Source organism: Rutilus rutilus (assembly GCF_951802725.1).
Source record: "Rutilus rutilus genome assembly, chromosome: 8".
Lineage (NCBI taxonomy): Eukaryota > Metazoa > Chordata > Actinopteri > Cypriniformes > Leuciscidae > Rutilus > Rutilus rutilus.
In genome coordinates this window covers 11,052,129-11,068,063 of record NC_140222.1, presented here as the reverse complement: position 1 = coordinate 11,068,063, position 15,935 = coordinate 11,052,129, and the positions used below count along the sequence as shown (strand labels likewise).

General features: G+C 39.9%; 1 protein-coding gene across 1 annotated transcript; it reads left to right on the top strand.

Annotated features, from left to right (window-relative positions):
- The first annotated feature begins 5,134 nt into the window (after positions 1–5,134).
- LOC311294966 (uncharacterized protein) lies at positions 5,135–13,723 on the top strand. The gene is made up of 4 exons (XM_084416096.1): positions 5,135–5,250; positions 6,219–6,545; positions 12,474–12,527; positions 13,029–13,723. The coding sequence occupies exons 1-4, from the start codon at positions 5,208–5,210 to the stop codon at positions 13,154–13,156; spliced, it is 552 nt and encodes a 183-aa protein (XP_084272222.1). The 5' UTR covers positions 5,135–5,207; the 3' UTR covers positions 13,157–13,723.
- The last annotated feature ends 2,212 nt before the right edge of the window (positions 13,724–15,935 follow it).

Below are 15,935 nucleotides of genomic sequence, written 5' to 3'. Positions count from 1 at the left end.
AAAGAAGCAGAAAGAATATTATGACAAGGGAGCTCGACATCTGAAACCTCTTTCTGAACGAGATACAGTTAGAATTGCGGAGCCTACTGGATGGAAGAAGAAAGCTACAGTCCTAAAAGAGGTAAACCCAAGATCATATCTGGTTCAAACAGAAGATGGACAAACATTGCGGAGAAATCGACAGAGCTTGCTTAAGACTGCAGAGAAATGTCCTCTTGTTGATGAGCCAACCCTGTCTGCAGAACTGGAGTCTTGTGAAATGCCCCCTGTTGATCTGCAATGTCATGAAATGCTATCTCCAGGTATGTTTAATTCTGCAGAACAAATTCCTGAACTCGAATTATCTGTACCAAAGACTGACATGCCTCTCTTGCGGAGAACTAATCGAGTTCGAAAAGCTCCTGTTCGAATGGACTTATGAAAAAAAAAAAAAAAAAAAAAAAAAAAAAAGAATGAAATGAAATGAATTGATTGTTGACATTTTTTACAGTTGGGCTGATGTGAATTATTAGTCATTGTGAATCTAATGTGTTAAAAAATGTGTTAAGATTGTGTGTAAAAAAAAAAAAAAAAAAAAAAAAGGAAAAAGATGTAATAAGTATCTATTGTGATGAGTACTGATTTAAGCCTGCAGGTGGCAGTAATGTGGTGTATAAGATGAAGTGCATTCCCTAGAGGAAGAGGTTGTAATGGAGACATGCTTTGTGTGCCACATGGAATAAAGACGCCAGTACCATCTATTCTTTTTATCTTTATTTGTTGTCTCTGGAACAATACAAGTAATACACAGCACGATTACCCGGAAGCATCTGGCAATCAGTCAAACACCTATTTTCCAATAGCCCAGTATTAGATACAATATAAATGCTTAGCTTGCTACATCATAAAAACATTTACCATACCTTCGTTGCACAGGAAGACCACATACCCAAGCCAGTAACAAAATGTATCTGAACACCAGAGAATCTCTCTAAGCCCAACAGTGCAGACTGTTTTATAGAAACTGATCTAGACGCAAATGAGTTGTTTAGCCACTCACGGCTAGCTGGGTGACGTCAGAGGGCTACCGTAGCTGCAGAGGGACAAATTTCAACAGGACAGCGAATACTCTGCCGGTTACACATAGGATGTATGGACATCTATGGGTGCTTCTCATTTCTTATTTGTGCATCCCGCATCCTCGTTTCCTTTCCTCGCTTCCTTTCCTCGCGTCTCAGCTCCGCCCCCTGTAGGATGCGAGGGAAGGCTGCAAGGAAAAGACGCGAGGACGGAGGAATCGAATGAAAGCTTTTTTTATACATTGGAATCCTTGATCACTCAAGCATCACTTCCTCGCGTCATCAGCAGCGCTCAAAGGATCTGCCCTTATGTTGTTGAAGTTTGTTTATTTAAGAAATTCATAATAAATAATAATAAAGAAAGATACCCTGTTGAAATATGTGAGATGTGTGGTTTATATAAACTGCAAACATAAAGTATAAATTAAAATTATTGTGACCGATGTGAAGGGGGAGGAGAATTTAGACGTGCGTCACGTTTAAGTCGATAAAACTCTTCCGCATAGGATCCACCTGTGTATCCTCGCTCATGACTCCTCAGGAAGCCTCCTAACTCCTCGATCCTCGACTCCTCGCGGTGCGATTAGAGAATTGAGATGTCCTTCAAGATGGCTGAGCTCGATCGGTTTCCGGGTCATAGGATGGAGGACGGAGGAGAGAGGAGACGAGGAGGGATATTGCATCCTGAATGTTAGGAACTTTAATAAAAAAAATTTTTTTTTTTTTTTAAAAAAGATATCTTTTAAGCTTTGAAAAAATGTCAGCCCTAACACAATGTCTCATTCTGAAACAGTCCTCTGAGTCAGAGACCGACAGATGGAGCTGTGGACCCATTTCATTCAGGGTAGGACCTACTTCAACTCTCTAAAAATAAAGTAAGACGATTTTTTTATTATTTTGTTTATCTAAAGCTGAATTAATGGTTTCAATAAGATATTTTTTATTTTATATACTTTTTAGAAAAAACAGAATGTTTAGTTTAATTTTGCAAGATAGTTATTTTAAAGGATAGAATGTTTTGTTTCATCACACTTCTCTGGAATCCGGAGGGTGGGAGGGACCGTGATGCCCCCGCTTGCGTGTGACCCACATCCTATATAACCCGAACAGGATTCAAACATCAGTCAAAATCACTTGATCTAGGGCTAGCAAGGTCAATAGGGCAAAAGCTTCTGTCAAAATGACATCTCATAGCCGGGTCAATAGGTCAAACTAGCTGTCAAAACCACTCGATTGATGGTGAACCGGGTCAAAGGTCAACCCCTTTGATTTATGACAAAGGGGGCGGGGCCACGTGTCAAAAGTTCAAATGTCAAAGTCATAAATCATCTTAAGCTGTATCTTATCACTACTGTCGTATTTGAAGATAGTGACAAACGACTTAAATGGTCGTGTGGGTTGAAGGGCTTGTTGCCTTTTTATTATGCCTAACTTCTGACAAGCAGTATGTCCAAGAATTGCTGGTGAATCCTAGTCAGGCTATTACCAGACCAAGCTCAATTTTTTTAAGATTTAACAATTGTTCTGGGGAGTCTGCTCTGTATTTCTACTGCACAAGAGGCGTGATCAACGGGCATAGTTTAAATGACTCTGTACACAATTGAATAGTCCTTCAACCAATCAGACCAATGAAAAGTGTCAACAAACGTGTTAGTTTGTAACATTAGCGCAGCAATGGCTTCATTGAGCGATTTTTGCATGTTGTGCAAAAAAAATGTGAAGGTGGTTGGTATTTACAACCACTCGAGCGATTTGTTTGCTAACATAAATAAGCCACTAAGCATCGTCGACAGGTTAAAAGGACTTTGAGTGACGGTTGTGCGAGAGACGGGTAAATCAGATTGAGTGTGCAATCGGTGTTTAACAATCATATCACACTTGGAACACGATCTGCCCCATAACAGGAGATGGGAAGAAGAGAACTGGGGAGCGACATCTTCATCCACTGGTAGCACTGCTGATAAGAGAGAACTAAAACTTAGACTGGGTAAACCCAGCCCGATCTGCTGGCAATTTTAAAAGATTATGATAGCCAGACTAGCTTGCCGTTGCTTCTCTATCATCATTGTGTTAAACCCGCCTATATCGCGTCATGTGGATAAGCCAGTTTGTGATTGGTTCCCGCAAAATTGGAACGGAAGCAGGATAAAATAATGTGCTGGTTTCCAGCCTGAGCTGCAGGGCGAAATAAAAAATCGCTGGCAGATCAGGCTGGGTTTACCCAGTTTAGGTGCATTCTGTACTTTTCCCCCTTGTACTCACAGGTAAGTGCTCTCTTGCCTAATGGCTCCATCTTGTAGCCTGAGTAAGCAACTAGATTGTTGCAGCCTACCTGTGATGTTCAGTGCTTTGCACGCTCTCTTCTATCCAGGTGACGGCACCAAATGTAACCGGCCCTACTCGACCCTTCTCGGTGGGATTGATCTCACCAGCGTCTCTAGTGTCAGTCGCTAGTGCACCTCTTGAGGCGAGGGGAGTGAGGTTTACCTGCACATCTCTTACTAGCTGGCCTCCATTACACATAATCCCTTCACTGTAAAAAAAATTACATCCCCAAGTCAAAAATTTCTAGTGACTGATCACATCTAAATTTTTCAATTAGTCTGACGTATTATTTCTCATTGAGCCAATGTTAACAGACTATTGCAACAAGAATTGCACTTGGGCCAATTTAAAAATTTAGATGTGACCAGTCACTAGAAAATTTTGACTTGGAGAGGTTAGAATTTTTTTACAGTGCTCTATGGGAGTCCAGGGACATTCTCGCTGTGACATAGTCTCAGACTCAGCTTACACCCACAGACCACCCACACTGCATTTGCTATGTGGTTAGGTAAAGGTACAAAACAAAACTAGCTGTGAGGTGACTTGAGCCACTTTAGCAGTTTAGAGGAAGCATATATGATCTTTCATAAAGAATGAAGTATCTCTTAATCTTAAATAAGTGTATCCTAAAATGTCACCCAGACAAGCACAAGTTATCAAGATATTGATTCTGATATATTGATCTTAGATAACAAAAACCCTTCTAAACATTACAAAATAAATTACTGTTCAAACAGTTTGTAAAGACAGAATTCAGCAAATAATCCACACTGTGGTACCAGTAAATACAGTTTTCTTTTCATTGATTAGAGGTATTACAAAACAGTGCATTTTTATTTTACACTGGTTGTGAATTTACATTGTATTAATAAATGAAATGTATTTAAAGTTTTAAAGCAAATACAGATGATGTAGTTTAAATAAATATTTTGTGCAAAAACATATCATAAAAACAAGACCTGTATACAAAATGTCTCAGAGCAGAGTAAAAGTAATGTGTTTCACATGAATGCATTTCCAGCAGCTCAGTTTGTGAGTCAAAGTGAAACCTGCTGTGGTCTGATCTGTTTAGAAATGTGTTTGACCACTTTGGTGGACAAACAGCTTCTACTTCACAAACATGTTCACTAGTCACCAACCGGAATTGTGGAAAGTGTCACAAGTTCGTGCATGCAAATGAAACATTTGAGCCACGGATCTAAATGCAGCAGTATATACAGTATTTATTCTACAAAAGAAAAACCCTCTGGAGCACAATGCAAACCAACCAACATACTTACAATAACAGACCAATATGGGGGTATAAATACACAGGACAAATAGAGGAACTTAAAACAGGTAAATAGAATGGATAACTTTAGAAACAAAATTTTTTTCTGACAAGGGGACTAAACACAGGGAATTAAATAAACTCAAAGAACACATACAAGATGTGACTCTACTCCCCCTCCCGCTATAGGCAGCCCCAGGGAATTAAATAAACGTAAAGGACATCGAAAAGAAGCGACATCAGCAGTCTCAAAGGTCAATTTAATAATTGAATCTAGACCTTAACAGGTACAACTTGTGTTTAGTGATAAAATAATACAATCTGCCACAAAGAAAAGTGTAAGTTATAACAGGGGTTAGATGAACAAGTACAACCAACACATGCTAGAATAGTGCAATGTGGGTTGTGGTCAAATGCTGTGGGGGGAGGGTACGCAAACACTAGCTTAATATCACAGTTTAACACCATCCTGTTTGTTCACAATTTGTCTTTCAAAGAAGTCTTCTTTGTCTGTCAAAGAAGTGTTTGCATATTTTAGGCACTATCATTTTAAAATGATTCACATGGTTGTTTTGCTCTACTTGTGGCATCTGGTTGGTAAGTTAAATTCAAATTCTTTTTAACATGTTAATTCTTTATATTTAAACAGAGATATTTTTAATCGGACAGATCTACATTGTTGGTTAAACTCAAGATAAAAGATGCTGCAATCAACCTAAAATAGAAATAAGTGAGAACCACAACAGAACATTGGGGAAGATGCAAAAACACAGCAGAATCTGTGCTTACCACATTTGAATATTGATCACTTAGAAATCAGCTAAACATTTACTTTTGTTTCACAGAATGAGTTTGAAATAACATGACGGAAAGTAAATTATATAATTTTACTTATATTATCTCCAAAAAAGAAGCAATGCAAACCATTCAATGTACACCGTTGGAATTAAGTTGTTTTACTTCCAGTTATGTTTTCTAATAGAGAATTCAGAGGGGAAACTTAATTTGTATTACAATCCCCACTAGTTCACAGACGAACTCTTACAAATGATCTGCTTTGCAAAATCAATGATAAATGAACTCTGTCCATTTAGGTTGTGCTTTGTTCGGCATGTTTGGCTTCCCATAGTGGTTAAATTGGGCCGGGGCTCTCCGGGGCTCAACCCGGCACATAAGCCTGCTCGTTTGTGTCCTGATGTGCCTGTTTGCAGTCAGTTAAGCTCGGTGGTTAATGGAAATTAAATCAACTATTTATGCTCTTAACCATGCAGTTTTTCACATATCATGTAAGACTCAATTTCTTTGCTCAAAACTCCAGAAAGTGTCATTTAATGGTTTATTTAACACCCCCCCCCATCCCCCCCCCCCTCCACACCTCCACATACACACACACAATAAATCCCAATTGAACCCCTGCCCATAACCAATAATTTTGGGGAGCAAGGGCACTAAAGGGGCCAACTGACTGTATTATTAATTAATTATAAACTATAAATAATAATAAATAAAATATATTTTATTTTTTATATTTACCCTTCATCTGTGACAAATTCAATGTTCTCCAGGAGTGTTTGCTGGTACAGATGCAGTGAAGTCAGTGTCAGTGATGGAGGGAGATTCAGTCACTCTAAACTCTAGTCTCACTGAGATGAAGGATGATGATCTGATTCTGTGGAGGTTTGGAACTGAAAACACTTTAATAGTTAAAATCAATGTACAGGACGATAGCATGACTGTATATGAGGATGTTCTTGATGGGAGATTCAGAAACAGACTGAAGCTGGACGATCAAACTGGATCTCTGAACATCACAAACACCACAACTGAACATGCTGGAGTTTATACACTACAGACCAACAGTGTGAGAAAGAGTTTCAATCTTACTGTCCGTGGTGAGTTTTCATTTTCAAATATTTTAAGTATTACACCATTGAAAGTGATGAATCTTAACATTTAGACTGTTTTGATCTGTACCTGTTGGTTTGAGTTGCGCGCACACACACACACAGAGAGAGAGAGAGTCATTGACTTTTTATCTTGACTAATGGTGATAAATTGTATGTGTGTCCCAATTCGCCTTCCTATACAATGCCCTAAAAGCTTTAGTAACGTGCACCCTGTCACTGTAGCCTATTAAAAAACACAGTTAACCTCCTCCACATTTTATTTATTTTAATTACCTGTATCAGAGAGAATAGTAGCACGTTGATTTGCCAGTAGTATGTCTTTCATATGGAGAACTCTCCTCGTGTTTGCATAATGATGAATTTAAAAGTTAATGATCTTTATAAAAGTTATTAATGTTGTTGCTGATAAAATGTAACACGGAAAACTGAATTATTATTTTTTTTTAATCAGGTTATTGATTATTAATCACTCAAACCCCTTTATCTAAAACTCTCTACTTAACCGCCAGTTGCTCACATGCACCATGTTTGTAGTTTTTAAACACTTTTAACCAGACAGTTGATGGAAGTCATTGACTTGAAGACAGAAGATGGTGCCGCCGTGTTCGGACGCGGCCCTGGTCACTCCGCTTAGACTGTGTTTTATTTTACTTAGAACTACTCTCACGTTCTGCACACATGACATCTGCACTGATCACCTGTGACAGCAGAACACTTTTAAGCATCAGAAACCACTTTACCTATTCTGCAACGTTTTATCCACCGATCCAACGTGGCCAACTGAGGCACTTTGCGCAACGGACAGGAACAATGGCCATGAGAGAGAGCCTCTGAGGGGACATAACAAAAAACACAGAAGGAAACGTGCTGGGGTTTGCAACAGACTGAGGACCAGAGCCCACAGTCCACCTCTGGCCAGGATCCTGCTAGCCAACGTCCAGTCGATGGAGATGAAGATGGAGGATTTTAGAGCCAGGATAAGATTCCAGTGGGACATACGGGACTGTAATTTCCTCTGTCTGTCCGAAACATGGCTGATCTCCTTGGTACCGGATGTAATTGTAACACCGTTCGATAACTTTTCTGTTCTTCGGATGGACAGGACAACAGAGCGGGAGTTTAACTCGGTCATCACCACAACTTGATTTTTATATTGCGACTAGTATTATATATATATATTATACCACGACTAGTTTATTTCCCACTGTAGGGGGACCCTGTCTAAGGTCCATGATGTGCTCAGCGTATGTCTAAACAGTCATCCGAATCTGCCATTGTGACTGGAGACTTTAATAATGCAAATCTTTGACAAGTTATGCTGAACTTTTATCAACACAGCTCCTGTTTAACCAGAGGGGAAAATTCACTAAGCCACTGCTAGTCTCAATTCAGGAATGCTACAAAGCCAACTCGCTACCGGCTTTTAGAAAATCAAATCATGCCGCTATCTTCCTCTTACCGGAATATAAACAAAGGCTCATGTGGAAAGCTCAGGAGAGGCGGGAATGTCCACCACCACGGTGAGAGCAAACTCTTCTCTGGCCAACAAATTGAACACTTTCTATGCATGTTTCGAGGCTCTAGTGCTTCCTACCAGTCTGCCGAAGAGCACCGAGGGAAGAAACAGCTGTGTCAGAGACAAGTGCACGATCACTGTATTGGAGGATGAGGTTCATAAAGCTCTCAAGCGTGGGAACATCAGGAAAGCAGCCAGCCGGACAGCATGGTCGAGTTTTAAGTTCCTGTGCTGATCGGTTGCCTGGCTTATTTACATCCATCTTTAACGAGTCCCTCACTCATTCAGTGGTTCACACGTTTTAAAAAATCTGTCATTGTTCCTGTGCCAAAAAACAATAAGCCCTCTTGCCAAAATGACTATCGACCTGTGGCACTTACATCACTAATTATGAAGGTCTTTGAGAAGCTTACTAAGAACATCATGTGCTACTCATGCATCCCTAACAACACACGGGGTGGTGATGGCGCAGTGGATAAGACACATGCCTTTGGTGTGAGAGATTCGAATCCGGGTTCGAATCCACTGTGAGACACCAATGTGTCCCTGAGCAAGACACTTCACCCCTAGTTGCTCCAGAGGCGTGCAACCTCTGACATGTATAGCAACTGTAAGTCGCTTTGGATAAAAGCGTCAGCTAAATGAATAAATGTAAATGTAAATGTAAACACTGACCCACTCCAGTTTGCCTTTCGCCCCAACAGGCCACTCTCTCCCATATCCTGCATGCCACTTTCACCAACACTGACAGCAATAAAGCAAATAATGTGAGGCTACTGTTTATAAACTATAGCTCAGCCTTTAACACTGTAGTCCCCCAGAGACTGATCTCCAAGCTCAGGAACCTTGGACTGAATGCCCCTTTTTGTGTCTGGGTTCTGGATTTTTTCTCATGCAGACCACAGGTAGTGAAAGTGGGCCAGACCATTTTCATCTTGAGTGCAGGAGCTCCACAAGTAGGGAAGGGAATTGATAAGATTTTTATCAATATCAATGCCACTGACGATTCTGCTTATTGATCCGATTCTTTAAAGATTATCTTATCGATTCTTGATAGCACTGTGTGGAAAAATGTAGTCATATGCTTTTCAAAAAAACAAGTGGTTTTATTTATTTTAAAGCTTAACCCTTTATCGGGCGAGGAACCATATTTGGTAACTTCTCCCCTGCTTGTTTGCGTTGTCATATGAGCGCATAGATTTCTCCTAGCCAATCAGCGAAGATCAGGCTACGTCACTGATAGTCACATGATGGCATCTGACCAACCAGAAGTTGCGCGGAGCATTTCAAACTTCAGTGTCGTTCCACGAAACTGCTGGGGTGAAACTGTGGCTCTGCGGCTCTGCAGTCAGACCCTTCTCGATTATCCCAGCAGTTAGGACATGGACATCCAAGATTTGTGTCAACACAGAAAACATTTCATCACTGGATAGTTATTTTCGTTTAATTAAAGTGTTGTTTTATGTCAGCTGAATGTCTTAAACGCTTTTCAGAAAAGATCAGGCAACTTAATTAGCACAATTTACACCCAGCGGTAATTCAGGAAAAAAAAAAAAATCTCACAATTCTCCACATGAAACTTTGGTCTTCCGACCTTTTACCACCGTGTCAATTTATTTTGATGAATATGTGCGAGGGAGAGAGAGCAAGGCAGCGGTTAGTTTGGAGAAGATGAGGTCTTGTTTACAGTTTCGCTTGGCTCCAAAGAGAGAGAGTGCGCGCACGACCGGGTCTCTCTCTGCACGTTCGTTCAGTTAAACATCCGCCCTGTCACAACCGCAGCAGTTAATCTACATTACTCACCAATCAAATAAGACTTTGGCGGGACAAAAATTCACTTTGGCGGGCGCTAAAACAAGTTCAATGCAGGAAAAACCCTGTTCTTGCAAACGGCATAATTTGTCTCGTTTAGTAAAATAAAGCCAAGCTTTAGATCGCCTCTTCCTCTCCATGGCCCTGTCCCAAATGGCACACTCCAAACTTGTGGACTTCCTCAGAGTCCACACTTTGGTGATGTCATGTAGTGCAGACCTAGGGCCCTTGGCTCGAGTCCACGAGGGCACATTGAGAGGTATTTTTGGGACAGACTCGATCGTCACGCCGGAAATAATGGCCTGGTTGTTGTTGGACAGGAGAAATCACGTTTATCACTTATCTCCATGTCAACTACACTACACAGCCTAATTTACAGTTCTATATTTTGATATTGTGCATGCCACCTGGGCATTAGTACGGTGGCCGAGAGAGCTCAACGCGCTGCAAATGAAGAAAACACATGCAAACAGAAAAAACGCATGCAAAAAAAAAAAAAAAAAAACACATGCAAATAGAAAAAAACACATGCAAATAGAAAAAAACCCACCAGCGAATAAGAAAACATCTTCATCAGTTTTACAACTCACGTGCGTCCCAATACTCACAACACAACCAAATCAGGAAACGCGCTGCAATTACAGAAACGCGCTGCAAAAGTTTACAACAAAACCAAATACAGAAAAGCGCTGCAAATAGCCACCGTACATTAGACAATAAATACATAATTTTTATTTAAATGATGTATACAGTTGTACATAATAATACATAATATTCCATTTGAACTAAGATTACAATTTTAACACATAATGAAAATGTGCATGAGTTTCAGATGAATTCACAGGATTCAATATTCATACTGTTATTATTATTATGTTTGAGACATCAACCACTGCTCGATGACCATAATGTTTGTATAAACTGTAGGTTACAACTGGTAAAATGTACATCTAGGTCATAAAAAACGTAATATTTTCTTCTCAGCCATGTCAACAATTGTCCGTGAGCGAAATCTCCTCCCATCCGTTGTCTGATTGGCCTTTCGCAAGGATTCCTGGGTAGTTAAAAGTGTGTGTGGAGCCTGTATCTATGCGCGCTTCGTGGAAGACCGCTTCAAGGGTACAAAGGGGGCGCTGCTGAGCACACTTCAGAGCGGTAAAATGCTGAATGGGACGGCCTACGGACTCGTAGACTCAGCGAGCACGCGCAATTTAAGTCCACGAGACCGAAAGTCCACATGAAGTGTGTCATTTGGGACAGGGCCCATGATTACCTACTCTCTCTCTCTCTCTCTCTCTCTCTCTCTCTCTCTCTCTCTCTCTCTCTCTCTCTCTCTCTCTCTCTCTCTCTCTCTCTCTCTCTCTCTCTCTCTCTCTCTCTCTCTCTCTCTCTCTCTCTCTCTCTCTCTCTCTCTCTCTCTCTCTCTCTCTCTCTCTCTCTCTCTCTCTCTCTCTCTCTCTCTCTCAGCAAAACCAAGGATCTGGTTGTTGACTTCAGAAGGAGGCGGCAGCAGAACGATACCCCACTCAGCATCGGCAGGACCCCAGAAGAGAGTACCTCAGTTTGCACATCTCTGGACTCATCACATTTAAGCCCAAGTAAAAAAACAACAACAAAAAAAATAACAGCTGTAGCATCTGAGGAAATTCAAGGTCTCCCTACAATCCTCTAAACTTTCTATAGGGCTATATAAAGTATATTGACAAGAACTGCTTAGCCCAGGATCTCGGGTGTGGTATGCTCACCCGAGCGTATATCTAGAACCGCTAGCCCTTCTCTGCAAGACATTCACACCAGGCGATGCAGAGCCAGGGCTGTCAAGATCCTCAAGGACTCCACCTACCCTGTAAACTCACTGTTCAAACTGCTGCAATCAGGCAGACGCTTCTGCAGCCTGATGGCTAAAACGGAGGTGCTCAGGAGGAGCTTCTTTCCTCGGGCCATCAGACTCCTTAACATGGACATGAAACAAAAAGCACTTTAAGGACTTACTTGAATGTGACAAATACAATTTTTAATCTTGAATCCTTGATGTGCATAAAAAAAATCACGTGACTAGGTGATGGGACGACATAACTGGACTAACCAGTGGACCAATCTTTTTGCAAAGCATCTGAAATGCTGTTTTGATTGTTTTGAAATGCCTGTGCAAAGTCTGTCATCAAAGTGGTTCTGTATAATTACCTGCCAGAATTCTCTTAACACATTTATTGTGTTTCGTCTGCGCGCACTGGGATGCAATTGGTTTCTTCTACTTTTCTTATAGTGAGATTTAGTGCCAGTTTATCAGGAAGTGACAATTTTACTCTCTTCTACTCACTGGATGGAAACGGTGCTTTATTTGCAAATGGTTTATGCAATATTCCAACTTTGTTATATTTGCAACTTTGGATGAAAGCTATTGCTATAGCTAGTGACTCAGAAGTCCAAGTCTGTCAGTATCAGTACTGACCTCGTCATTGAGTGTGTAATGACACACACACATTGGCTGGCTGACGTTGGAATAAACACTATTCTGATTAATTCTTATTTCTCTCATGTTTTATTTTTTTTTTTCTCATAATTATCCTCATCCTCATCATCAGGATCAACAAAATATGAACATCTTAACATCACTGAACTCTCTCAGGCACATGCAGGTACGTCAGTGGCGATATTAGTTTTTTTTTCAACTATGTATGTTGTTTTTACAAGACTGAACCAGACTTACCAAACTTTTAAGATGCCAGAATGTTTAAAGGCATAGTTCACCCTGAAATGAAAATCAAGTAATCATTTACTCACTCTGGTGTTGTTTAATGTCATATGCCCTTCTTTCTTTTATGGATCACTTAAGGAGAATTAAAAAAAAAAGAAATAATTTTTTATTGTTCGTGTTCGTCCATGTAATGTTGGTCGTCCATTATTCACTGCCATTATATGGACCAGTGTGAAGCAAGATCTCCTTTTGTGAACCATAAAAGAAAGAAGGGCATATGCCATTAGAACAACACCAGAGTGTGGGTGAACTATCCTTTTAAGGAAATAGTTCACCTTAAATGTTCTCAGTGAGTTGTTGTGTTCCTGACTAAAATCAACCTGTTGAAACACACAATTATTATTTTTTTTTTAATCTTTGCTCATGTATTTGTTTTTTTCAGAAGTCCACAACTGTGGTTGTGATTCTGCTGAAGCTGTGCTCCGATTGGTCGTCACTGCGCTGATGGGCGTGGCTTCTGTGGCTGCAGTTGTTCTTCTGGTCAATGACGTCAGATTGACAAGAGGTTAAAAGAAGAAAACAGAACACATATCAAATATTGAAATATATCTTGGAGTTTTAATCTATAAAAATGAAAATATGTGTGGTGTAATTGTTTAGTGATGACGAAAATAAGCTTTGCTTACCAATGCTTAATCTTTAAAAAAGATTCATTACACCCCAAGCTTTTTAATATGCTGCAGCCTACTTTGGGGCCATCTGGTGGCTAAAATTATAAACATTTTTAACCTTTAATTTTATTCTGTTGTGGATCCATTTTATATTTCTTAATCATATGAACTGTTTTATTTGTTTTCAGTTTATGCTGTGTTTTCATTTTGCATTTGCTTTACTGTTTTCCACCCCCTCTTTCCCCAATGACCATTTGGAGTTACTCGGACCCCTTCCCCGGACAGCACGCCAAATGCATACTGGCGTTCCCATCATGCACTGGGCCATGATTAAAGGAGTCATAATGTTGTTTTAACTTTGGTACCCAATGCTCTATTATAGTCTTTCAGGCACTTCTAAAAAAGAAAAGTGGAAAAAAAATCAACACAGAGCCCCTCAGACCCTTATTTCTAAAGGCATTATTGTCTCGCGAGATCTGATGCGATGTTTTGGCTGTCGTGGACGGGCATTATAATAATGCAAATGAGGGGCGCGTTGATTGGTTGCAGGAAGGAGGGGAGTTACCTGGGGGGTTGACACCGCAGGTAACTCTTTAGCATATCATTACAAACTGACATCATGGCGCAAAGTGTCAATGAACCCGACCCGGCCGCGACATATGGGATTCAACCGTACATGTTTGAGCCGGACTCTGAACCAGAGCTGGAAAGTGAAGATGTAGAGTCGATGGAAGGACGTTCTACATCAAGATGTCTCTGAATGGTAAAGACAATCATTTTGACTGAGACATACATTAACATCAGTAACGAGCAAAAACGTGTGTTGCTATTTTCTCCCACATTAATTTACCTTTTATTTAATGTAGATTACATTAACGGAGATGTAGTTTTTTTTTTTTTTATCAGCTTACAGTGGTTTTGAGATTTTTACTATCATGTGGTGTTTTTGCCTTGTTTCACGTTGTGGTTATTTAGACATTCAATATTTTTCTTCTTTAGACATGCAACGTGATGTTATACTTGCATTTAAACAGTTTTAGCCACTGAGCATGGACTCCTGTACCGTCACCAGGGTTGCCAACTTTTCAGTTTAGCTCGGAGTGAGACTTCTCCGACGGGGGGGTTGGGGGGGGGGCAGGGGTGTTAACAATATCAATTCAAATGAATGTTTCATTATGTTTAATTGTAGTGTGATATAATGATCAATAATAACACATTTTTAGCATCTAAGCACATCTAGGTACTTTTTTACACCTGGGGTGGGCGATATGGCAATAATATCACAATTTTTGTTTTTGTTTTTCAGAAAAAATCACGATTTTATCATGATTCTTTTTCATGTTGGTTTTACTATTTTGCATGTGACTGAGCATTACAGCCAAACTAATGTCCCTATTTTAAAAACAAAGCCTTATAACAAAATATAGGTAACAAAATATAAAATAAAAAAGAATGGCAGACATTTAGGTCAAAGTGGCGAAGATAAAATCTTTGTCACTATTTTCTTTGTTATTAAAAATTAAGAACAGAGATACATATTACACATACACAACTTAATATACAAATGAAATAAACAGTGCTTTATTTTTTCAGCTATAGGTGTATTTAACAGTAGAATTGAAGAAAGTAATTAAATGGACAAATATGAAAATAAAACACAACAGACTTAAAGTTCTCAGTCAAGAGCAGTGAATGATTTCCTCTGTGTGTTTTGTTGTTTTATTAACATTAACGGCATAGTTCTCCCCCCAAAAAGTCATAATTTACTCTCTTAAGTTGTTTTAAACCTGAATAAGTTTCTTTCTTCTGTTGAAAATAAACGTTATTTGAAAGAATGCCAGTAACCAAACAGTTGATGTACCCCTGTGACTTCCATAGTATATTTTTTTCCTACTATGTATGTCAATGGGGACCAGCAACTGTTTGGTTTTGGGTGAACTATCTCTTTAAGAACAAGCGGCAGGATGTTTATTATTAGGGCTACTGTCTCTTTAAGAACTGCACGCGACGCGTCTAATATACACGCATATATGACAAGCAGATTTTAATTAATTTTCTCTGTTTGCTTTCACTTTAGACATAACCAACTTTGTTTATGTAAACATTGTCTGTATTTGACAGTATTAGCGCAATATAAGACTCAAAAGATAACTTTTAGTCCAGTAACAGGCTTTTAGTGCATGTGCGCGTCGAGTGTACGCGCTCAGTAAAGCGCATATTTGAACAGCGCATCAGCAGCGAATGACATGTTTAACCGGCGAGGCTTTAAAGCACATGCAATGCAAATAATGAACTTTTGTGAACTGCAGTGTCCCGTTCCTCTGCGTTAACATTTGATGTGAATATACGTCGTGCTGCAGTGTAGCCGATAGATGAAGGCGCCGCAACTGATAAAATGCGCAGTTGTAAGACTTTCCCTCTCTGCCGTGCGTGCGCGCGCTATCGGTTGGTTTGGACGACAGTCTCTGTCTCGCATGCGTGCTCGCTCTAGGTTCTGGGAGATTTTTAACTAATTTGCGCCATAACTAGTGGTCCATCCAGTAGTTAAGAGCCTGAATTGTTTACAGTAATTCTGAAATTTAGTGCACATGAGTGAGCACAGAAGAATGTCTATTTTTGCGTGAGATTTCTTTGTTGAGCGTGAGAGCGTGAGATTGAGGCTGAATGCGTGACTGTCA